This window comes from Oncorhynchus kisutch, linkage group LG7 (assembly GCF_002021735.2).
Source record: "Oncorhynchus kisutch isolate 150728-3 linkage group LG7, Okis_V2, whole genome shotgun sequence".
NCBI lineage: Eukaryota > Metazoa > Chordata > Actinopteri > Salmoniformes > Salmonidae > Oncorhynchus > Oncorhynchus kisutch.
Genome location: NC_034180.2, coordinates 38,348,484 through 38,372,862, shown reverse-complemented (window position 1 = coordinate 38,372,862; position 24,379 = coordinate 38,348,484). Strand labels below are relative to the sequence as shown.

The 24,379-nt window shown below is 44.8% G+C and overlaps 1 protein-coding gene across 3 annotated transcripts in view; it reads right to left on the bottom strand.

The window, feature by feature from the left end:
• LOC109893777 (T-lymphoma invasion and metastasis-inducing protein 2) overlaps nt 1-24,379 on the bottom strand; it is a 106,760-nt gene that overhangs the window by 45,816 nt on the left and 36,565 nt on the right. For 2 of the 3 annotated variants that reach the window (XR_004210649.1, XM_031829065.1), the window contains exons 5-14: nt 24,205-24,377; nt 22,611-22,835; nt 19,036-19,221; nt 18,778-18,924; nt 15,333-15,386; nt 11,250-11,417; nt 10,334-10,438; nt 10,135-10,213; nt 9,894-9,983; nt 8,141-8,374 (exon numbers count right to left, since the gene is read on the bottom strand). Coding sequence is in view for 2 of the 3 variants with exons in the window: in XM_031829065.1 (XP_031684925.1) it covers nt 8,141-8,374; nt 9,894-9,983; nt 10,135-10,213; nt 10,334-10,438; nt 11,250-11,417; nt 15,333-15,386; nt 18,778-18,924; nt 19,036-19,221; nt 22,611-22,835; nt 24,205-24,377 (1,461 nt within the window). In the remaining variant the exon portion in view is untranslated. The remainder of the gene's footprint in view (nt 1-8,140; nt 8,375-9,893; nt 9,984-10,134; nt 10,214-10,333; nt 10,439-11,249; nt 11,418-15,332; nt 15,387-18,777; nt 18,925-19,035; nt 19,222-22,610; nt 22,836-24,204; nt 24,378-24,379) is intronic. The other variant, XM_031829066.1, reaches the window with a different exon arrangement.

Here is a 24,379-nt window from a genome sequence, read left to right as displayed (position 1 = left end):
TCCTCAACAACTGGATGCTCCAGTTTTCAGGGAAAATGGAAAGAGACCGTGACGCGACTTCCACTTTTGTATGTTAACCAAGGAGACACTCCGTCTCAACTCCACATTTACCGAATTGGTTGAAGAGTGTAGAAGAGAACCTCCCCAAACTGTTTATTTCTCTCTCCTCTCGTTAAGACCAGTATATAGGGGGATCTAGTTAAAGGTGTTTCTTTTAAGCCTGCTACGTTAGGTTTGAGGAAGTATAACGTATTGGGGTTGAGGAAGTATAACGTATTGGGGTTTTGAGGAAGTATAACGTATTGGGGTTGAGGAAGTATAACGTATTGGGGTTGAGGAAGTATGACGTATTGGGGTTTTGAGGAAGTATGACGTATTGGGGTTTTGAGGAAGTATGACGTATTGGGGTTTTGAGGAAGTATAACGTATTGGGGTTTTGAGGAAGTATAACGTATTGGGGTTTTGAGGAAGTATAACGTATTGGGGTTTTGAGGAAGTATAACGTATTGGGGTTTTGAGGAAGTATAACGTATTGGGGTTTTGAGGAAGTATAACGTATTGGGGTTTTGAGGAAGTATGACGTATTGGGGTTGAGGAAGTATAACGTATTGGGGTTTGAGGAAGTATAACGTATTGGGGTTTTGAGGAAGTATGACGTATTGGGGTTGAGGAAGTATAACGTATTGGGGTTGAGGAAGTATAACGTATTGGGGTTGAGGAAGTATAACATATTGGGGTTGAGGAAGTATAACGTATTGGGGTTGAGGAAGTATAACGTATTGGGGTTGAGGAAGTATGACGTATTGGGGTTGAGGAAGTATAACGTATTGGGGTTGAGGAAGTATAACGTATTGGGGTTGAGGAAGTATAACGTATTGGGGTTGAGGAAGTATAACGTATTGGGGTTTTGAGGAAGTATAACGTATTGGGGTTGAGGAAGTATAACGTATTGGGGTTGAGGAAGTATAACGTATTGGGGTTGAGGAAGTATAACGTATTGGGGTTGAGGAAGTATAACGTATTGGGGTTGAGGAAGTATAACGTATTGGGGTTGAGGAAGTATAACGTATTGGGGTTGAGGAAGTATAACGTATTGGGGTTTGAAGAAGTATGACGTATTTTATTTATTTTTATTTTTATTTCACCTTTATTTAACCAGGTAGGCCAGTTGAGAAAAGTTCTCATTTACAACTGCAACCAGGCCAAGATAAAGCATAGCAGTGTGAACAGACAACACAGAGTTACACATGGAGTAAAAAATAAACAAGTCAATAACATAGTAGGAAAAAAATTATCTATATACATTGTGTGCAAAAGGCATGAGGAGGTAGGCAATAAATAGGCCATAGGAGTGAATAATTACAATTTAGCAGATTAACACTGGAGTGATAAATGATCAGATGATGATGTGCAGGTAGAGATACTGGTGTGCAAAAGAGCAGAAAAGTAAATAAATAAAAACAGTATGGGGATGAGGTAGGTCAATTGGGTGGGCTATTTACCGATGGACTATGTACAGCTGCAGCGATCGGTTAGCTGCTCAGATAGCAGATGTTTGAAGTTGGTGAGGGAGATAAAAGTCTCCAACTTCAGCGATTTTTGCAATTCATTCCAGTCACAGGCAGCAGAGAACTGGAATGAAAGGCGGCCAAATGAGGTGTTGGCTTTAGGGATGATCAGTGAGATACACCTGCTGGAGCGTGTGCTACGGGTGGGTGTTGCCATCGTGACCAGTGAACTGAGATAATGCGGAGCTTTACCTAGCATAGACTTGTAGATGACCTGGAGCCAGTGGGTCTGGCGACGAACATGTAGCAAGGGCCAGCCGACTAGAGCATACAGGTCGCAGTGGTGGGTGGTATAAGGTGCTTTAGTAACAAAACGGATGGCACTGTGATAAACTGCATCCAGTTTGCTGAGTAGAGTATTGGAAGCTATTTTGTAGATGACATCGCCGAAGTCGAGGATCGGTAGGATAGTCAGTTTTACTAGGGTAAGTTTTGCGGCGTGAGTGAAGGAGGCTTTGTTGCGAAATAGAAATCCGACTCTAGATTTGATTTTGGATTGGAGATGTTTGATATGAGTCTGAAAGGAGAGTTTACAGTCTAGCCAGACACCTAGGTACTTATAGATGTCCACATATTCTAGATCGGAACCATCCAGGGTGGTGATGCTAGTCGGGCGTGCGGATGCAGGCAGCGAACGGTTGAAAAGCATGCATTTGGTTTTACTAGCGTTTAAGAGCAGTTGGAGCCACGGAAGGAGTGTTGTATGGCATTGAAGCTCGTTTGGAGGTTAGATAGCACAGTGTCCAAGGAAGGGCCAGAAGTATACAGAATGGTGTCATCTGCGTAGAGGTTGATCAGAGAATCGCCCGCAGCAAGAGCAACATCATTGATATATACAGAGAAAATAGTCTGCCCGAGAATTGAACCCTGTGGTACCCCCATAGAGACTGCCAGAGGACTGGACAACATGCCCTCCGATTTGAAACACTGAATGCTGTCTGCAAAGTAGTTGGTGAACCAGGTTGAGGAAGTATAACATATTGGGGCTGATGGGTTTTGAGGAAGTATAACATATTGGGGCTGATGGGTTTTGAGGAAGTATAACGTATTGGGGCTGATGGGTTTTGAGGAAGTATAACATATTGGGGCTGATGGGTTTTGAGGAAGTATAACGTATTGGGGCTGATGGGTTTTGAGGAAGTATAACGTATTGGGGCTGATGGGTTTTGAGGAAGTATAACGTATTGGGGCTGATGGGTTTTGAGGAAGTATAACGTATTGGGGCTGATGGGTTTTGAGGAAGTATAACATATTGGGGCTGATGGGTTTTGAGGAAGTATAACGTATTGGGGCTGATGGGTTTTGAGGAAGTATAACGTATTGTGGCTGATGGGTTTTGAGGAAGTATAACGTATTGTGGCTGATGGGTTATGAGGAAGTGTAATGTTTTGGAGATGATGGGTTTTGAGGAAGTATTTGACTCTCATTAAAAGGACGTCTGTGGTGACTTAATAGGGTGTAAGTGACAAACAGATAATCTAAATTATCTTCTCGACAGACAGAGATAAGCAGAGATAAGCAGAGATAAGCAGACGTAGTGGTTGAAGGGAGGGCTGTAAAAGAGAGAGCTGGAGAATTGTCAGCCAAATTCTTTGATAGATGAGTGATGATTATTATTTTGTTTATATAATGTTTATAATAGTAAATGTCATTTCATACAGAAAACCATTTGTTGGCACTTTCCACAGAACCCTACAGCATTTGTCTGGTGGAGAGAAGCAAGTCAGCGCAACAGCTTGTCGATAGACCATTTCCAGAGAAAGTGTTGGGAGCGGAATCGAGGAAGGTTGGTGGTACCCACACCCACTGATAGTAGGCCCAGTCCTAACACAGTATCTGCCAAGTAGCAGCAATTCTGTGGAAGTGTGACTGTGACTATAATAACCAGCCATCTGCCACAGCCAGGAACACTTGTTGGCAGCGTTGAGTAGAGAGACATGTTGTATGTTTACTGGTCTCAGTGCACGGTAGATATAGTATACATCAGGTGTATTCAACCGGGGATCCGTGGACCATACTGTAGGGGGTCCTGGGCTTCCTGATGGGTCGCCCCCATGTGGTGAAGATAGGCAAAAACACCTCCAATATTGATCCTCAACACAGGGGCCCCACAAGGGTAGGTGCTCAGCCTTCTCCTGTACTCCCTGTTCACCCATGACTGCGTGGCCATGCACACCTCCAACTTAATCATTAAGTTTGGAGACGACACAACAGTCGTAGGCCTGATTACCAACAACGACATGACAGCCTAAAGGGAGGAGGTGAGGGCCCAGGTGGAGTGGTGCAATGAAAATAACCTCTCCCTCAACAAAACGAAGGAGCTGATCGTGGACTTCAGGAGACAGCAGAGGGAGCGCAGCCCCATCCGCATCGATGGGGCCGCAGCGGAGAAGGTGAAAAGCTTCAAGTTCTTCGGCATACACATCACTGACAATCTGAAATAGTACGCCCACACAGACAGTGTGGTGAAAAAGGCGCAAGAGTGCCTCTTCAACCTCATGAAGCTGAAGAAATTTGGCTTGGCCCCTAAGACCCTCACAAACTTTTACAGATGAACCATTGAAAGCATCCTGTCGGGCTGAATCACTACTTGGTACGGCAACTGCACCGTTCGCAACCGCAGGGCTCTCCAGAGGGTGGTGCGGTCTGCCCAACTCATCACCAGGGGCACACTGCCTGCCCTCCAGGACATCTACAGCTGGTGTCACAGGAAGGCCCAGAAGACATCAAGGACCTCAGCCATCCGAGCCACGGCCTGTTCACCCCGCCATCATCCAGAAGGCGAAGTCAGTACAGGTGCATCAAAGCTGGGACTGAAAAACATCTCAAGGCCATCAGTCTGTTAAATGGACATCACTATCCGGCCTCCACCCAGTACCCTGCCCTGAACTTAGTCACTTTCAATAGCCGGCTACCACCCTGTTACTCAACCTTGCACCTTAGAGGCTGCTGCCCTACGTACATAGACATTGAACACTGGTCACTTTAATAATGTTTACATAATGTTTTATCCATTTCATATGTATATACTGTATTCAAGTCAAGGCCATCCCTTTCAACTATTGCTGTACATATACTATTCTATCCTACGTATTCTTCAGATATACTACATATTCTATCCACATACTGTCCCTAATGTCTATACTGTACATAGAAATGTCATTGTTTTTGAAAGAAAAGCACATTTTTGTCCATTAAAATAAAAACAAATTGATCAGAAATACAGTGTAGACATTTGTTAATGTTGTAAATTACTATTGTAGCTGGAGACGGCAGATGTTTTATGGAATATCTACATAGGTGTACAGAGACCCATTATCAGCAACCATCACTCCTGTGTTCCAATGGCACATTGTGTTAGCTAAACTAAGTTTATAATTTTAAAAGGCAAATTGATCATTAAAAAACGATTTTACAAGTATGTTAGCACAGCTGAAAAATGTTTGTGGGTTTGATTATAAGCTCAAAATGTCCAGAAACAAATACGTTTCTTCTGAAAATAGTCAGTCTATTCTTGTTCTGAGAAATGAAGGCGATTCCATGTGAGAAATTGCCAAGAAACTGAAGATCTCGTACAACGCTGTGTACTACTCCCTTCACAGAACAGGACAAACTGGCTCTAACCAGTTAGAATAGAAAGAGGAGTGGGAGGCCCCGGTGCACAACTGAGCAAGAGAACAAGTACATAAGAGTGTCTAGTTTGAGAAACAGACGCCTCACAAGTCCTCAACTGGCAGCTTCATTAAATTGTACCCGCAAAACACAAGTCTTTATGTCAACAGTAAAGAGGCAACCCTGGGATGCTGGCCTTCTAGGCAGTGCTGCAAAGAAAAAGGCATATCTCAGACTGGCCAATAAAAATTTAATATTAAGATGGGCAAAAGAACACAGACACTGGACAAAGGAACAACATTAACAATGTATTTCTGATCAATTTGATGTTATTTTAATGGACAAAAATATGCTTTTCTTTCAAAAACAAGGACATTTCTAAGTGACCCCAATCTTTTGAATGGTAGTGTATATATGCAGTACCAGTCAAAAGTTTGGACACACCTACAGGGTTTTCTACATTGTAGAATAATAGTGAAGACATCAAAACTATGAAATAACACATATGGAATCATGTAGTAACCAAAGAAAGTGTAAAACAAATCATTATTCAACGTAGCCACACTTTGCCTTGATGACAGCTTTGCACACTCTTGGTATTCTCTCAACCAGCTTCACGAGGTAGTCACCTGGAACACATTTCAATTAACAGGTGTGCCTTGTTAAAAGTACATTTGTGGAATTTCCTTCCTTCTTAATGCGTTTGAGCCAATCAGTTGTGTTGTGATAAGGTGGGGATGGTATACAGAAGCTAGCCCTACTTGGTAAACGACCAAGTCCATATTATGGTAAGAACAGCTCAAATAAGCAAAGAGAAACAACAGTCCATCATTACTTTAAGACATGAATGTCAGTCAATACGGAACATTTCAAGAAATGTTTACGTATCTTCAAGTACAGTCGCAAAAACCATCAAGTGCAATGATGAAACTGGCTCTCATGAGGACCGCCACAGAAAAGGAAGACCTCTGCTGCAGAGGATAAGTTAATTAGTGTTAACTGCACCTCAGATTGCAGCCCAAATAAATGCTTCAGAGTTCAAGTATCCGACACATCTCAACATCAGCTGTTCAGAGGAGACTGCATGAATCAGGCCTTCATGGTCAAACTACTACTAAAGGACACCAATTAGAAGAAGAGACTTGCTTGGTTCAAGAAACACGAGCAATGGACATTAGACCGGTGGAAATATGTCCTTTGGTCTGATGAGTCCAAATTTGAGATTTTTGGTTCCAACATCCATGTCATTGTGAGACGCAGAGTAGGTGAACAGATCTCTGCATGTGTGGTTCCCACCGTGAAGCATGGAGGTGTTGTGATGGTGTGGGGGTGCTTTGCTGGTGACACTGTCTGTGATTTATTTAGAATTCAAGGCACACTTAACCAGCGTGGCTACCACAGCATTCTGCAGCGATACGCCATCCCATCTGGTTTGCACTTAGTGAGACTATCATTTGTTCTTCAACAGGACAATGACCCAAAACACACCTCCAGGCTGTGTAAGGGCTATTTGACCATGGAGAGTGATGGAGTGCTGCATCAGATGACCTGGCCTCCACAATCACCCGACCTCAACCCACTTGAGATGGTTTGGGATGAGTTGGGCCACAGAGTGAAGTAGCCAACAAGTGTTCAGCATATGTGAAAACTCCTTCCAGATTGTTGGAAAAGCATTCCAGGTGAAGCTGGTTGAGAGAATGCCAAGAGTGTGCAAAGCTGTCATCAAGGCAAAGGGTGGCAACTTTGAAGAATCTCAAATATGAAATATATTTGTATTTGTTTAACACTTGTTTGGTTACTACATGATTCCATATCTGTTATTTCATAGTTCTGATGTCTTCACTACAATGTAGAAAATAGTACAAAATAAAGTAACACCCTGTAATGAGTAGGTGTCCAAACTTTTGACTGGTACTGTGTTTATACTCCGGACTCCGACATTGCTCGTCCTAATATTTCTAAAATTAATTATTTTACTTTTAGATTTGTGTGTATTCTTAGATATTACTGAACTGTTAGAGACAGGAACAGAAGCATTTCACTACTCGCAATAACATCTGCTATATACAGTATGTATATGAGCTCATTACACTCACTGGAGCTCATTACACTCACTGGAGCTCATTACACTCACTGGAGCTCATTACACTCACTGGAGCTCATTACACTCACTGGAACTCATTACACTCACTGGAACTCATTACACTCACTGGAACTTATTACACTCACTGGAACTCATTACACTCACTGGAACTCATTACACTCACTGGAACTCATTACACTCACTGGAACTCATTACACTCACTGGAGTCTCTGACATATGCTTTGAAAAAGCACCCTCGAGTACGGATCACGGCAAGTGCCGCTGGTAACCTGTTTTGACTTGGACATACATTTTTGCCGACACATGGCTAACCAGCTGCTATTAGCTAAAATGTTCTCCTAGCTAATAGGCTATGGTAGAGTTTATACTTCCTCTTCCAATTATGTGGGGAGGTGAAAATAATGAAAAACAATCTACCAAATCTATTCATTTAAAACATGTGATTACTTCTCCTTGACATTATCATTCACCTGATAAGACAAGAAAAAATGTATATCCTTAACATATGATGGGGGTCCCTGGGCCACCTCAATGGAGGTCCCTGGACACGAAAAGGTTGAAGACCCCTGGTATAAAATACTAATCCAAGGCAGACAAGTTATCTGACTGTGTAATGTAATTGTTGGTGATTGAGTTAGCTTCATAGTAAACCAGCTGATGCTCTGAGATCGATCATACCATTGATGCCAGTTCTTTGAGCCAGTGACCTGAAGCGCAAAGGATTTTCCCACACTGTATAGTTACAGTAATTGTGTTAGACCTGTGAAGTGATGCCTACCAACCTTTTGGCGAAGACACAGTATTGTGTGTGTGCGCGCGTGTGTGTTAGTGTGTATGTGAGGGTGCACAATCTCACCTGTAGTGGACTTGGCATGGTGGTGTGTGTCCAGGAAGTCCTGCAGCAGCTGTGATTGGTTGGACAGTGGGGTCGGAGTCGAGGGGTCAGAGGTCAGGGGTGAGGTGGGCGGTGCGTCCCGTCTGAGGGTCAGCTGGAGGGTCTGCTCAGCGAACAGCTTCTGGATCAGACCCAGGTCCAAAGTGGACACGCCTCGACCGTTCAGAACCACAATCTCATTACCTGGTCTCAGACCTGGGTGAGGAACACACAGTAAGAAATAAAGTCACACTACAGTAACATGTAAGTTGTGTAAATAAACCCAGTAAAAAGTTGACAGTCCTCTCACTGTCAACTGCATTTATTTTCAGCAAACTCAACATGTGTAAATATTTGTATGAACATAAGATTCAACAACTGAGACATAAACTGAACAAGTTCCACAGACATGTGACTAACAGAAATGAAATAATGTGTCCCTGAACAAAGGGGGGTCAAAATCAAAAGGAACAGTCAGTATCTGGTGTGGCCAACAGCTGCATTAAGTACTGCAGTGTATCTGCTCCTCATGGACTGCACCAGATTTGCCAGTTATTGCTGTGAGATGTTACCCCACTCTTCCACCAAGGCACCTGCAAGTTCCTGGACATTTCTGGGGGGATTGGCCCTAGCCCTCACCCTCCGATCCAACAAGTCCCAGATGTGCTCAATGGGATTGAGATCCGGTCTCTTCGCTTGCCATGGCAGAACACTGACATTCCTGTCTTGCAGGAAATCATGCACAGAACGAGCAGTATGGCTGGTGGCGTTGTCATGCTGGAGGGTCATGTCAGGATGAGTCTGCAGGAAGGGTACCACATAAAGGAGGAGGATGTCTTCCCTGTAACGCACAGCGTTGAGATTGCCTGCAATGACAACAAACTCAGTCCGATGATGCTGTGACACACTGCCCCAGACCATGACGGACCCTCCACCTCCAAATCGATCCCACCCTGGAGTACAGGCCTCAGTGTAACATTCCTTCAGTAATAAACGTCAGTGAAGAGCACTTTTTGCCAGTCCTGTCTGGTCCAGCAACGGTGGGTTTGTGCCCATAAGCGACGTTGTTGCCGGTGATATCTGGTCATGACCTGCCTTACAACAGGCCTACAAGCCCTCAGTCCAGCCTCCCTCAGCCTATCGCAGACAGTCTTAGCACTGATGGAGGGATTGTGCGTTCCTGGTGTAACTCGGGCAGTTGTTGTTGCCATCCTGTACCTGTCCTGCAGGTGTGATGTTCGGATGTACCGATCCTGTGCAGGTGTTGTCACACGTGGTCTGCCACTGCGAGGACGAGCAGCTGTCCGTCCTGTCTCCCTGTAGCGCTGTCTTAGGTGTCTCACAGTACGGACATTGCAATTTATTGCCTTGGCCACATCTGCAGTCCTCATGCCTCCTTGCAGCATGCCTAAGGCACGTTCACGCAGATGAGCAGGGACCCTGGGGATCTTTCTTTTGGTGTTTTTCAGAGTCAGTAGAAAGGCCTCTTTAGTGTCCTAAGTTTTCATAACTGTGACCTTAATTGCCTACCCTCTGTAAGCTGTTAGTGTCTTAATGACCGTTCATTAATTGTTTATGGTTCGTTGAACAAACATGGGAAACCGTGTTTAAACCCTTTACAATGAAGATCTGTGAAGTTATTTGGATTTTTACGAATTATCTTTGAAAGACATGGTCGTGAAAAAGGAACGTTTCTTTTTTGCAGAGTTTAATAATCAAAGTTAAGTGAACATACCTTCACTGAAGGCCAGTCCATCAGGCAAAACCTCACTGACAAAGATGCGGCTGTTCCTCTGTCCATCTGTGTGCCCTGTGACTGCAAAGCCTGACATCAGAGATGAGAGACAGCGTCAACGATGGCTAGTAGAGTGCAATGACCATATATTTACAAATAGAGCTGAACTAATGATTTACAGGATCTATGAGGCAATGACACACACATACGGCTCCTGTCTGCTTGAGTACAGAACACCTACCAAAGTCTCCAGTGCAGGCAGGTCTCGTCATGTGCAGGGTGAATACATTAATTGGAAACACCTCTAGCTCGTCATACAACTGCACAAAGGAAACAACTCAGTCAGATAACCCCTTCACACATAGGTCAGGGATGTTAAACAACTCGAATCCTCTCTGCATTTCCAGTGAAGTATTATGCTGAATAAGGTGTTAGCTCACCAGGTCATGTAGGAGTTCGCTGGGTGCTGGGGTGCTGACCTCTACGTTCTGGGCCACACATCTGTGCAGTCTGAGACAGTGCAGGTTAGGGTCCAGCTGCGTCAACTGTGATAGGGAAACATTATCTGTCAACACCCTGAATGCAGCAATAAACAGCAAATACAACTAGTCTAGACCAGGCACCTGGTCTACACAAAAAGGCATATGATGTGGGATGTGTTCACTGCGGCTCAAAGGTGATTAAGATGAAGTGGTGTCAAGTTTGATGAATAAAGTGTGTGTGTACATGTGTCTGTGCTGTGTGGGTGTGAGAATGAGCTAGCCAGCCATCCCACTGCTGTCACACATATATATATATACATACACACACACACACTCTCTGACAGCAGTGGGATGGCTAGTTCATTCTCACACCCACACAGCACAGACACATGTACACACACACTTTATTCATCAAACTTGACACCACTTCATCTTAATCACATCATATATATATATATTATATATATATATATAATATATATATATTATATATATATATAATATATATATATATATATATATATATATATATACACACACACACACCAAGCAAAGTAACTGTCGGGAACTGTCTACTGTACAAGCCATTTAAAAAAATGGACAGATGAGCTCTAACGATGGGCATAACACTAAATAAGAAATGAGGGGTTCACAAAAGGCTCAAGAGCATGGGTTGGTCACATTACTGACAGATTGGAGCTTCTAACATGACTACATTGACAAGAGTTGTTTTTAATAAAAGCAGGCTTAATAAGAGCAAGGCATAACCTCAAGTAAAAGCTTCTCTCATTAAGTACTGTTTCATAACTAAAACTAAGTGTTCAGAGCTCTCAGAACCCTAATATTAAAACACTCACTGAGCTTTGACTCTCACCTTGCAGGCTAGGGAGACGACATCAGCCACTGTATGGTCCCGTCTCATAGGCACTTGGACGGCGTGGCTGTCAGGCATGTAAACACAGCCCAGTGTTTCACCTCTGCTCTCCCATTGACCGCCCTCAGGGGGAGCCAGAGAGTAGTGGTTGGCCAGGCTGTCCAGTCTCTGACAGGAGGGAGAGAGGGAGAGCAAGAAAATGAGAAAGGGAGAGGAAGAAAAGGAGAGAGAGAGCGAGATAAAGGGAGGGAGAGAAGACAGATCAATAGGTTTCCATTAAACCGATCCAGAAACTGGCAGTGGCTCAAAGTTCAGTACAAAGATGTCATGATGTCATGTACAAAGATGTCATGCAATTAGCCATTTAGACATCACAGGACACAGTTGTTTCATATAATAGCCATCATAATGATGGTGTACACAAATGAATTGATTACAGGGGGTTATTGGCAGAGTTTTTGAGGAGCGCGTCTAGCCTGGGCGACATCTACACCGATCTACAAAAAGACTGCAGCATCATCATCATGATGATAATAGGCTCATTTAGTTCTGAGTGCCATCCAGATGATTTCATGTTTAGTTATGGATTAATGGCTGCCTTGACAGGCTCCTTCCTGGAGTCCATCAGGCCAATTATTCCCTATCCACATTAACAATGAGGTTGGGGTTAGTATTAATGCTGGGTTGTCCTGCCACGGGGCCTCAGAAGCAGCAGTATTTGGGTTTTGGTTGCGACTCCATGTCTCTGAAGGGAAAACAGCCACTGCTGCATTAAGGGGTTGTGGGCGATGCCACAGTAACTACACAGACCACAGCTGCTATACAAGGCTCCACATGTTTAAAAAGTCACAACCAGCAGAAACAACCAAGGATTCAGCAGCGCTTCAATGGAAACACATCACTAGAGAGTTGCTGTGTGGACTGAAGTAGAATAGTGGCGTTTTAGCACATTGATAGACTACAGAGAGTGGTGTGTGTCTCCTGGACTCTGTCGTGTGTCACAGAGGAAAAACTTGGGAGACATTCTCCCTCAGAGACCAGAGTGAGACTAGGGGACTAAGGTCTCTTTGACTTGGCCTATGTTTGTTGGGCATAAACATATAGTCACACGCGCACACAGAGAGTCTGGCGAGGATACCAAAGTGGCTTTCTGATCGAGGTTGCTGGAAAAACATGGTTGTACATTTTCCAGCAACATGTCCATCTGGGAAGAGAAACCTGACAGAACGCTGCCAACATAAAGCCTACCAATGTTCTGGCCAACGGGTTGCTCTAAGCTTTGTGGAGACAAGCAACAGAGAGCTGGTTCTTTCACAACTTTCTGTCCACTCCTGTGGGTTAATGAGGTCATGGTTATACTTTCAGAGGGAGAGAAAAATGGTTGTCTTGGGAAAGGTTGCATAACCACCCTGCCTGCCTGCCTGCCTGCCTGTCTGTCTGTCCATCCAACATGGTGTGATTGGAAAATAACTGCTCTGTTGGCAGTTGGCGACCAGTCTGCCTCTTCACCTCAAGCCAAGTTTTTACATTTTAGTCATTAAGCAGACACTTATCTATCCAATAGTGAGTACTGGTCCCCCGTGAGAATTGAACCCACAACCCTGGTGTTGCAAGCACCATGCTCTACCACCTGAGCCACATGGGACTCAGTCATTAATTGACCCAGGCAGGGTTGTAACGGCCTGGTCATCTTTCCACAGACACTGCCAAGCCTCAGCACGCACCGGCCCTTATAACGTACATGTGAGTGTGTATGGGTGAGTGTGTGTGTCAAAACTCAAACCTATACTTCAGACTTTTCTCTCAGACTTTCCTCTTTCTAGCAGTGAACCACCACCTAGAACCATCGTAACGCTCTTTCTAGCAGCGAACCACCACCATGAACCATCGTAACGCTCTTTCTAGCAGCGAACCACCACCATGAACCTTCGTAACCCTCTTTCTAGCAGCAAACCACCACCATGAACCTTCGTAACCCTCTTTCTAGCAGCGAGCCACCACCATGAACCTTCATAACACTTTCTAGCAGCGAACCACCACCATGAACCTTCGTAACCCTCTTTCTAGCAGCGAGCCACCACCATGAACCTTCATAACACTTTCTAGCAGCGAACCACCACCATGAACCTTCGTAAGCCTCTTTCTAACAGCGAACCGCCATCATGAACCTTCATAACTCCCACCCATCCACCCCTTCCTTCAGTGGATTAGGGAGTTAGATGACTGATTAATAGAAACATTGCTGAAACTAAGACCCAGAAAGACCCAACACGGGCAGAGAACAAACAGGTGACAGCAGTGTGTGTTGAGAGAGAACAGAGGATGAAACGCATGGGGGCATAAATCAATACAGCTTCCTCTCTGACATAAAGGAGCCCAACTCTACATCAAAATGGACTCCAGGAAATACTTCATCCAACTCCAGGACAGAAAGAGGAATGAGAAATACATCATGACACTTTGACAACAACATTAAAGCTCGTCCTAAAGAAAAGATGTTGTTGTCCCTAGCCACATCAGCCACATGCTATTCTGATGCTGGGTGGAGCAGTTCATGGCTCCAACATTGGCCACATTCACCCTGGTCCCCTAATCTCAGACTCAGTCTCAATACAGAGCTTTGTGTCCAGGGAAATAGTGACGCGAGCCTACCGGATGGATATCCTGCCCTCTCTGTCTGTTCATTTTGACCCCTCATGTCAATCTTTATCTGTCCCATAGATCCCAACACATTCAGGACAAGTTGTTCTGCAGAGAGGAAGAGGAGAGCAGAAGAGCCACAGACACCAGAGGAACAATGCTATATGTGTGAGAAAATGCCAGACAGTCTATTTGTAACTGCCTGACAACGTGTTTGTAACCAGCTAATAGCTCCAATGTGTGATCCAAAGGGATTTAAAGTTACTGTATGTTACTGCTCAGATGGTGTGTATTTCCAGTATTCACTCCTCACATTCACACTGATTCTGAGTTTCCATCACATTTACTTCAGTGTTTTACCCAAAAGGCTCAGACTTTTGTTTCCATCTCCATGGACCGGCACTCATGTCTCACTGGGCCATGGCCTCGGAGGACCTGCTCGGAGTTGGGGCCAAAGCCTGGACATCTGCACTTTTCAGCTGCCATTTAACTGTGAACATGGGTTAACCTTTGTATGGTTGACACCTTCTCACAAAGCAACTCTTGATGATGCAGAGGTTGTTGATTCTGCTCTTTACAAGGTGTCAATCTTTACTCCTCCCTGCTCCCGGTCACACTCCTGATGGAAACAATAACACTAGAGCTTCTATTAACAAACACTGGCGACAAGACCGAGCTTTTCAACACTCTCTCTCAGCACTTTCCATTATGACCGGAGCCACTCACTACATCTCTAGAACCTGCCTTGTATTTTACCCCTGCTGCTCAGACGAGGGGTGGAATATTGAACACCAGGGGCTCTATTGGACACGGTGTCTATCCGTTACTAGTTGGTAACCAATTGGTTCTGGTAGGTTAAATAACTCATTGTGCACACCCTTTTGAGCACTTATAAATAAAACGTTAGAATTCCTTTATGATCTTGGCTTTGTACAGAATTGCTTATAGTGGGATCTATTGCCCTTTAGATACAATGGGGTGCAGATTTCTCTCTTTGTGGTATACAGATATTGCAGTACAGATAGACAGACACCTGCAGATTGGCATGAAAGGTATCTTACCTTTGATCCCGCTCTGGTCCTATGTACAGGACAGACCCCAGCCCAAAGTCTGCAGATTCAGACACAAGCTGCAGGCATGACCCTTAACCCCTGACCCCTGTACCTGGGAGATGTCATCCCACGGCTTGTCATCGTAATGCGTAACCATGAGGCTTGTTGAGACACATGATACTGTTGATCTACGTCTCAGCCATATGCGCTCACTTAGAAAATCTAGCCTGTAGACTCTCAGTCAATGAATTGTATGATTGTTTAACACTTGTTTGATATCTAATCTGAAGTAGAAATCAAAACATATGGTATTTGACATTTTTATATCCTTACTCCTAAAAGGTAATAGAATTAGATGAAACAGTCATATGAAAGTGTAACATGGACTGACCTCAGAACTAGTGGGTGGGAGACAGTAGGGCTGTCCTCCATCACTTTCAAAGATCTGCAACAGAGAGAAACATGTTTCCTTGACTTGTTAAAATCCCTGTAGTCATCTATTAAACAGCGGTAACCCATAGCAGCAGACTTATTACACAAACGTTGTTATTATGTAGCTAATTAAAAAGTGTGCAGTGAGGGCCTGGTTCTTTGATACTATTTCCATGCGGACTGGGACTGGGGCTAAGACTGGGGCTAGGACTGGGGCTAGGACTGGGGCTGCAGCTGGGACTAGGACTGTGGCTAGGGCTGCAGCTGGGACTAGGACTGGGGCTGGGACTAGGGCTGGGGCTAAGGCTGCAGCTGGGACTAGGGCTGAGGCTGCAGCTGGGACTAGGCCTAGGACTGGGGCTAGGGCTGCAGCTGGGACTAGGCTTAGGACTGGGGCTAGGGCTGCAGCTGGGACTAGGGCTGACGCTACAGCTGGGACTAGGCCTAGGGCTTGGGCTAGGGCTGCAAGCTGGGACTAGGGCTGACCCTGCAGCTGGGACTAGGGCTGGGACTAGGGCTAGGACTGGGGCAGCCTGTGAGGCTCCAGAGGGAGGCAGTAATAAGTAGTGTAGAGATACAGCTGGTACTACTGTGTGGCAGGAGTGTGTGAGAGAGAAGAGATGAGAGGACAGACAGCCTGCCAGGGTAGAGAGAAGAGATGAGAGGACAGACAGCCTGCTAGGGTAGAGAGAAGGGCGGAGGATTCCTCCTCCAGATCTCCTCTCGCTAACTCTACCTCTTAATCTCTCTCTTCTTGATCCCTTACCTCTCTATCTCCCTCCCTCCCTCCCGATGTAAAGCATGTTGTAGCAGGCACGCAGGTAGGCATGTGATGAGTCCCTAAGCCCTCTAGGAAGGGTGACTCAGCAGGTTCAGAATGATGACACCACTGCTCTAATGTACTTTAACACAGCTAAACCCAACACTCTGCTTCGCTTCAGATGAGAAATGAACATGGCCTCTCCAGACAGATGGCAGTAGTAGTGATATACAGAGCATTGACCGCCGTCTACGGAGGTTATACATGCTGTATGAGGCACCGAGCAGGTCTTATTATAGTAGCTGTAAACACCGCTGCCTGACTGCCGCAAAGCCCACTAACTTTAGAACTCTTAAACTTCTCCCACAAATCCCTGGGCCCTCCGGCCTGCTGCAGCCACTGAACCCTGGCCAGGCAGCTCACAGGGTAACGCTACACACCCTTGTCTAACAGAGAGAGGCCTGTGTTGAGGGAGAGCTTTTGATTTTGAAATCACCAAGCAGGGAACATAGGATTGGGGCTTAGTCAACTGAGATGACTCAATAAGAGGACTGTGGGACGTCGTGGGAGGGGAGGCGGTAGCTAATGTTTATAGAAGTAGAGAAAGAGAGCTGGAGGGAGAGCGCCAGGGTAAGAGAGAGAGAAAAAGGAATGAGGATGTGAGAGAGAAAGTAAAGGAGTGAGAGTTTGGCATTATGAGATCAGCCTGCTGTCTATTCTGAACAAAAATGTAAAAATGGAACATGGAACTATTTCAAAGATTTTATTGAGTTCCAGTTCATAGAAGGAAATCAGTCAATGGAAACTCATTAATTAGGCCCTAATCTATGGATTTCACATGACTGGGCAGGGGCGCAGCCATGGGTGCCAGGTCCAGCCAATCGTAATTTGTTTTTCCCCACAAAGGCTTTATTACAGACAGAGACACTCTCCCCCCCCCCATCCCCCATTCAGATGATCCCGCAGGTGAAGAAGCCGGATGTGGAGGTCCTGGGCTGCCGTGGCTACAAGTGGTCTGCGGTTGTGAGACCTGATGGATGTACTGCCAAGTTATCTAAAACGACATTGGAGGTCGGCTTATGGTAGAGAAATGAACATTCAATTCTCTGGCAATAGCTCTGTTGGACATTCCTGTCGTCAGCATGCCAATTGCAAGCTCCCTCAAAACTTGAGACATCTGTGGCATTGTGTTGTGTGACAAAACTGCACTTTAGAGTGACCTTTTATTGTCCCTAGTACAAGGTGCACCTGTGTAATGATCATGCTGTTTAATCAGCTTCTTGATATCCCTGTCAGGTGGATGGATTACCTTGGCAAATGAGAACTTCTCACTAACAGGGATGTAAACCAATTTGTGCACAAAATTTGAGAAAAATAAGCCTTTTGTGCGTAGGTGACATTTCTGGGATCTTTTATTTCAGATCATGAAACAACACTTTACATGTTGCGTTTATATTTTTGTTCAGTATAAATCCCTCTGTAATAAACACGTGTCATATTGACTCATTGGGAGGACAGAGAGCAATGATGTCACACAACTTGAAGGCTTAACTCATCTCCAGGAAAGATGGGAAACTAAACACTAGACCGGCACTAGACCGGCACTACTCCCCTCGAAGCAATGTGCCACTCTTTTTAATAGGCACCAAGATCCTAGAAAAGGAACAGAAACATATCTCAACTGGAGAGCTTTACAGGGGAACCTGTGAATAACTGTGGGCTGTTTAATATTTAGTGAACTTACACAAACCATCTGTTTGTCGCTGTAGGGCTGGGTACAGCAGGCTACAATTTACCACATATGGCTTTTAATAATTCATGGTACAGAACTGTTCCTGCTCGTTGTGCGCTGTGAGCCACCTCGGCCTTCTGCGCTGTGAAACCAAACTGGGTCTCATTAGCTAGCCTGCTGGAGCTCCCAAACACCACAGTCAACATCACACACACACACAAAGCCCCGCGGAGGTGGAGGGGTGACGAGAGCACTGGGAGCAGGGAAGACTCGGTTTAGTCTGCATTAAGGACACCTGGCCTCCTGTTTGGAAGAGCACTACAGAGAATCAGAAGCTGGCAGTTAGCAGCATCTACATTATAGATGGGTGCTTAATGCTCCCTACAATCAAAGTCAGTCCATCAGTCAAAACCAGTAAGAGACATGGCCGTAGAAACATTTATGTATCCTCAAAGTGAAGCCTCCAGCTCAGATGCAACGCAAAGCAGAATACTGTCTATATCAGAGAAAAGATTGTAGGGATGTTGTGACACCTTAATCTAGTGTACTACACCATTATCCAAATGCATTGGTTTTCATAATAGACGAGATCCTGGGAAGTAGGTCTGTTCCATGCCTTAGAAGACTCTGCTGGGCAGTACCTTCAGGGCATACGGGGTGGGGGCTGACAACATCAATAGATAATGAGCGCGTGGGGAAGAGTAATTACAACAACAACAACAACAAATATGAGCTTATTACCTCTAAAAAATTAAATCATGTTTATGGGGTACAAATGCACACCAGGGCCCCATTTCAACATTCTCTTAGAAATATGAAAAAGTCCTGCGTCAATTTCCTTGTAGGTATGTGTGTGTTCTCTGTATGGGCATTTAGTGTGTCCTGTGTGTGCAGTATGTCCAGGTACCATACCTGTCCTGCAGATGGTCTCTTGTCGCGGTCCCTCTTAGTGAGATTGTCCAGGCCTTTGAGGGAGGAGAATAGGCCTTTCTTGTTGCGTGATCTCTGGCTCAGGGACACAGAGCGCCTCCTCAGTGTGGCCTCATCCCTGGAACAGACCTGACGATATAACAGACATAACACACCGTCAGGACTAGATCTACCTCTGCAGTCACAACCTGCTTCAACTTCAGTCTATATAGACACCCTCCATCCCAACCAGAGACTGACCAGTGCATGGAAGGAGGACACTGAGAAGATGCTCAGGCGTCCCAGGGCAGTCTTGGAGGGCCGGCTGGCTGCAGCCAACAGGCTCTTGGGGTTAGGCAACTCGCCGCCCTGCAGGCTGGCCAGGTAACAGCGCATCCTGAACAGGTCCATGTTAAACTTCTCCAGGTTCTGCTCCCACTGCTGGATCTGAGGGAGGGTTGGAGAAATGAGGAGGGGAGAGAGGGGTGAAGGGAAGGGAAGAGATGGAGGGAGGGAGGTCAGAGAGAACATTTAGGGTGCATTCCAACAAGCTGGGATTGCTTACAGATGTGGGAGTGGGGGGCAAAAACTGGTGCTGGTTGAGGGCAGTAAGGTTGATGATATAATGAAGGAGTGTGTGTGTGTGTGTGTGTTTAATGAAGTGTATCTTATTTCACTGCAATAAAAGTCATGGGAAGGGGTTGACGAGCACCAGACCACCGTATAACCTTCCCCCTAAAAACACACACAACACACTCACCAACACGGAGAATGAACACATACATCCAGACCCTTTTTGCACCATGTACTGTAAAGTATGAGATGGTGCTTATTTGTAAGCTTGGGGGGGTTAACTTTAATGAGAGAACTGTGGAGTTTAACGACTTTACTTTTATAGTGCTAGTATGCAGAGAGTTCATTTACAATACAGACCAGTACGGAATCCATCCTCTCATTAACACTGATTCAGACTGATGGAATCCTTCATGGTAGGGAATGAATTGGACAGGGGACCAATCTGAGCCTAGAACATTCCACCATCGAAACAGGACTGTAAAGACCAACAATGATCCTGTTGCACAATGCTGTGTGTTCAGACAGAGCTAACACAAAAGGTTCAGCCCAATAACATTAAGAACACTTAGCCCTTCTGGAGCCAATGTGAACCAGGCATCTAGTGTATGTGGCATTAATATTTGGGGCGGCAGGGTAGCCTAGTGGTTAGAGTGTTAGACTAGTAACCGAAAGGTTGCAAGTTCGAATCCCCGAGCTGACAAGGTACACATGTCGTTGAACAAGGCAACCCCTGAACAAGGCAGTTAACCCGCTGTTCCACGGCTGTCATTGAAAATAAGGATTTGTTCTTAACTGACTTTCCTAGTAAAATAAAACATTTAAATTAATATAGCGTCATCCATGGGTTAGAGTCTGAGCAGGGCTGTGTGGTCCTAAGTGTCATGCTTGGTAAATCTGCTGAGATAACCCTGTCTCTCTAAGGCTATTACAGTGAGGTATTCTGGGGGACAGGAGAGGATCATTTTATTTGGAGAGCAGGCATTGTCAATTACAACTACAGCCAAGAAGGCCAAGAAGATCATCAAGGACCTCAAGTCACCCGAAACACAGCCTGTTCACCCGCTACCATCTAGAAGGCAGAGACAATACAATCTCTGGGACCGAGAGACTGATAAACAGCTTCTATCTCCAGGCCATCAGACTGCTAAACAGCCCCCACTAGCCGACCTCCGCCCAGTACCATGCCCTGAACCACTGTTACTAGACGGGTACAACCCAGTACTCAACTCTGGCCTATGTACAGAGTCATTGAACACGGGTCACTTCAATAATGTTTACATACTGTTTTACCCACTTCATATGTATATACTGTATTCTAGTCAAGGCTCATCCTATATAACTACTGCTGTACACACCTTTTCTATTCATATACTGTTCATATCATTTATACACACACACACACACACCTTTTCTATTCATATACTGTCCATAATGTTTATACATACACACCTTTTCTATTCATACACACCTTTTCTATTCATATACTGTCCATAATGTTTATACATACACACCTTTTCTATTCATATACTGTCCATACACACCACCATACAGATATATATTTAAATTCCGGACTCAGACATTGTCTGGCTCGTTCTGATATTTCAGAATTTGTGTTTTTCTTTTTTGTATTTGTATTTGTGTGTATTGTTTAGTATCTATTTGGTATTACTGCACTGTTGGAGCTAGAAACATAAGCATTTCACTGCGTCTGCAATAACATCTGAAAAATATATGTGTACATGACCAATACAATTACATTTCAATTAGATGGACTTCTCTTCCCCCAGAGTAAAGACAGGAAGGTCATGGTTTGATAGTTGATACGGTTTAATATTGGGCACCGCATGGCCACAATTGGAAGCGCCACACACAAACCCATGTCTGATCGATCACATCTTATTTACATTCTGTCAGGCAATGTTAATCCATCATCATATCAAAGAAGCATGGCCATTATCAGATTGAGAATCAGAAAGAGGCTGGCATGGATGTGTGTGTGTGTGTGTGTGTGTGTGTGTGTGTGTCGGTCTCTGTACCGCTGAAGGCATATTGTACCCATCTGGCCTTACAGCAATCCTATTTACTCCCATTTCAGTCCCATTAAGTGGCAGGAATAGCCCTCCTTTTACATACAGCCTCCTTTGACTTTCCACCTCTCTCTCTTAATGATTGTACATGCCAACCTGATTATGACTTCACTATGGAGGGGAAAAGAGAGACTTCAAAAAGGCACTGATTTTGAGAAGGGGGAGGGTAAACATCAAAGTGCCCTCTCATAACCCAATCACCCCCATCCTAAATCCATCATTAGCTGTGGGCGCCCGTCTCAGGGCCTAACCCCGCCCTCTCCCCTCTGACCCCATCATTGGCTCCAGACCTCTCTGTCTCGAGGTGCTGTGATGGCTAACAGAAAACAGACACCAAGTCGGTCTGAAAGACAGACACTGCCCTCCATGTCATTCCCATTGGTCATGAAAGCCATGAGCCATTCATCTTTTTCACAGCTATGTTACCTCATTGATAAGAATATTATAAAAACATAGCAACATCCACCTTCAGACAAAGCAAAATCCTGGATGTTGAGCTTTAATTTCTTGCAGTCGCGGTAGATGTCTTTGCACTCACAACCTTCCCAACACAAACATCCAACCATCACAAACACCCCCCACAATGTTGCAAGTCCAAAATCACTATCTTCTAATTCAGAGTTGAAACGCTTTGAAGCAACCAGATCCACCTCTGAAGGATGAATTACTGCACTATAAATCTGATATATACTCTTAAGTAGTTGGGACTGTTGAGGGGGCTGAAATGAGGGGTGGGCAAGCTAGCTTGGTGTTGAGTCTTTAGCCATCTCCATGGCTCACTACATTATATGTACAGGACAGTTTTAGCTGCGGCGAGAATCAGTGATTGGTCTGTTTTTCTCCTCAGGCAGGGTGTTAGAGGGGCTAACGTTGAGAGGTCATTATATAGAACAACATCTGGAATCGCAATCTGATGCAATGGGAAGCAGCAGCCTGCCGCTCCTCTCCTCTGAGTATATGTTTGGACAGCCATTAGCTACATTTAGGCTACTTCTCCCGCTTCCGAAAATAAGACATGGGGTTTTAGTCGCGTGGGTTGATTCACAGCTCATATTTTTTAGAGCTGCTAGATTCCTAACAAACACACTGAACAGAACAGATCATATCTGTCTGGGACACTAACCACTGCTTCACTGTGAGAACACACCACTATCAACATAACCTCATCCTCACCTGGTTCTCGATGGCCTTCCTGTTCTTGGGATCACTGACGATGGACAGCTGCAGCTCAGCCATCTTCTTCATCTTACCGTCCATGTCTACCTTCTGCAGCAGGCCTCTGATCTGGCTCCTAAGTAGACGCACCGTATCCTCCTTCCCATGGCGCTTAGCGAACAGAGAGGCACTGGCAGAGTGGATGGCTGTCACCCAGTTCTCCAGGTCTGTCTGGTTGCTAGCCTGAACACACAGAGGTGAAGGTAGGATATTAGATGGATGTTTGAGCTAAGACCAGAAATGGTAAAACAAGATTATTACTGAAAGAGACTTCGTCCTCAATGGCTTTATGTGATGGTATAAGCACTGCAAGACGCAGTGATGAAAGCCATACCGTGAACGACATGCCAGGTTGGGCTCTATATCTGAATGATTGACAGTTAAAAGAGCAGAGCACTTTGTGCCCATATTGTGTTCCTATCTTCCGCATGGGATATTATCATCTTCATGCCAGATTTTCCCAATTTTCCCATCTATACGCGATTACGTCATTTCACAGTCAATACAGTCAATCTTGAAAGGATCATATAGCTTGACAAAAACGATTACATTATCAGAGGACATGGTATGAAATGTGATAGGAATACGAGGGAGAAGTGATTCATGTAGGACACATGAGGGAGAACACAGGCTTCTATGGTGCTTCATTTTATCGACTTAATGGTTTCCTGACCTCTTTAGAGTTTCAAGTGATGTTAAATCCACTTGACCATTTTATTAGCTTTACTCAGAACACCACAACTGGGATTTCATGCAATACCCTCAGAAAAGAGAAAACTAGTGATGCCAAGTCAGGCCTCTGCATCCAACAGTGAAAATAAGTTCAGCCATACAAACGGAAAAGCTCCAACTGGAGAGTTAAATTGTAGTCATTTACGAGCTAGAATCATTCAATTGATGTGCTAGATTATACAGTCTAAAAATACACAAGTGTGTGTGATTGTGTGTGTGTGTGACTATATTTGTAAAACATCTCCGTCCACTACTATACAGTGTAAACATGCTGAACAGTGCATTTGTTCCCTATTGTTCGGCTGACACAGTCAGTGTAATCTAGCAGTAGACTACACCAATCTGCTTGGCTGCCCAAGCAGGAAGAGGCTATCAGACCAGGCTGCCACAGTAGCACGGGACACGCTTTCCTTTCCAACGACAAAAAAACATTCCCCACTAAGTAACAGCTTCTGCTCCTCATTTCTGTGTTGGATTGGCTGGAACACTAAGCATTTCAACAAGCAGAGCAGAGTAATGGGGGAAATCAGAGCACTAACGCCATGATGTGCTCATGAAGCTAACGCTAAGCTAACAACATGCTAACGCCAAGCTAATGCCGCACAGGCTCTAGGATGGAGGAACCACCAGCTGGGCTGAACAATATAGTTGTAGTGTGACATTTATGAACACATGAAAATTTACTGTTGCTATACAAACATATGGAATGTTTTTTCTGAAAAAAAACTGTATCTACAGCATATCCACCCACTTGGGGATAAATACTGTGGACATCTACATTCTGTAGTTTTGATAGTGAGTTTGAAGAGGTAGCCCTCACCTGGAAGAGGTAGACATCTCCGTAGGTGTTGCTGAGACAGAAGACATTCTCCTTCTTGGGGTGCTCAGGAATGGCCTGGACGATACAGTCCTCTGCAAACAGGGCGTAGCGTGGAGACAGCTCCTGCTCTGGAGAACCCTTACCATAGGTCTCATAGAACAACAAGGTACAACCT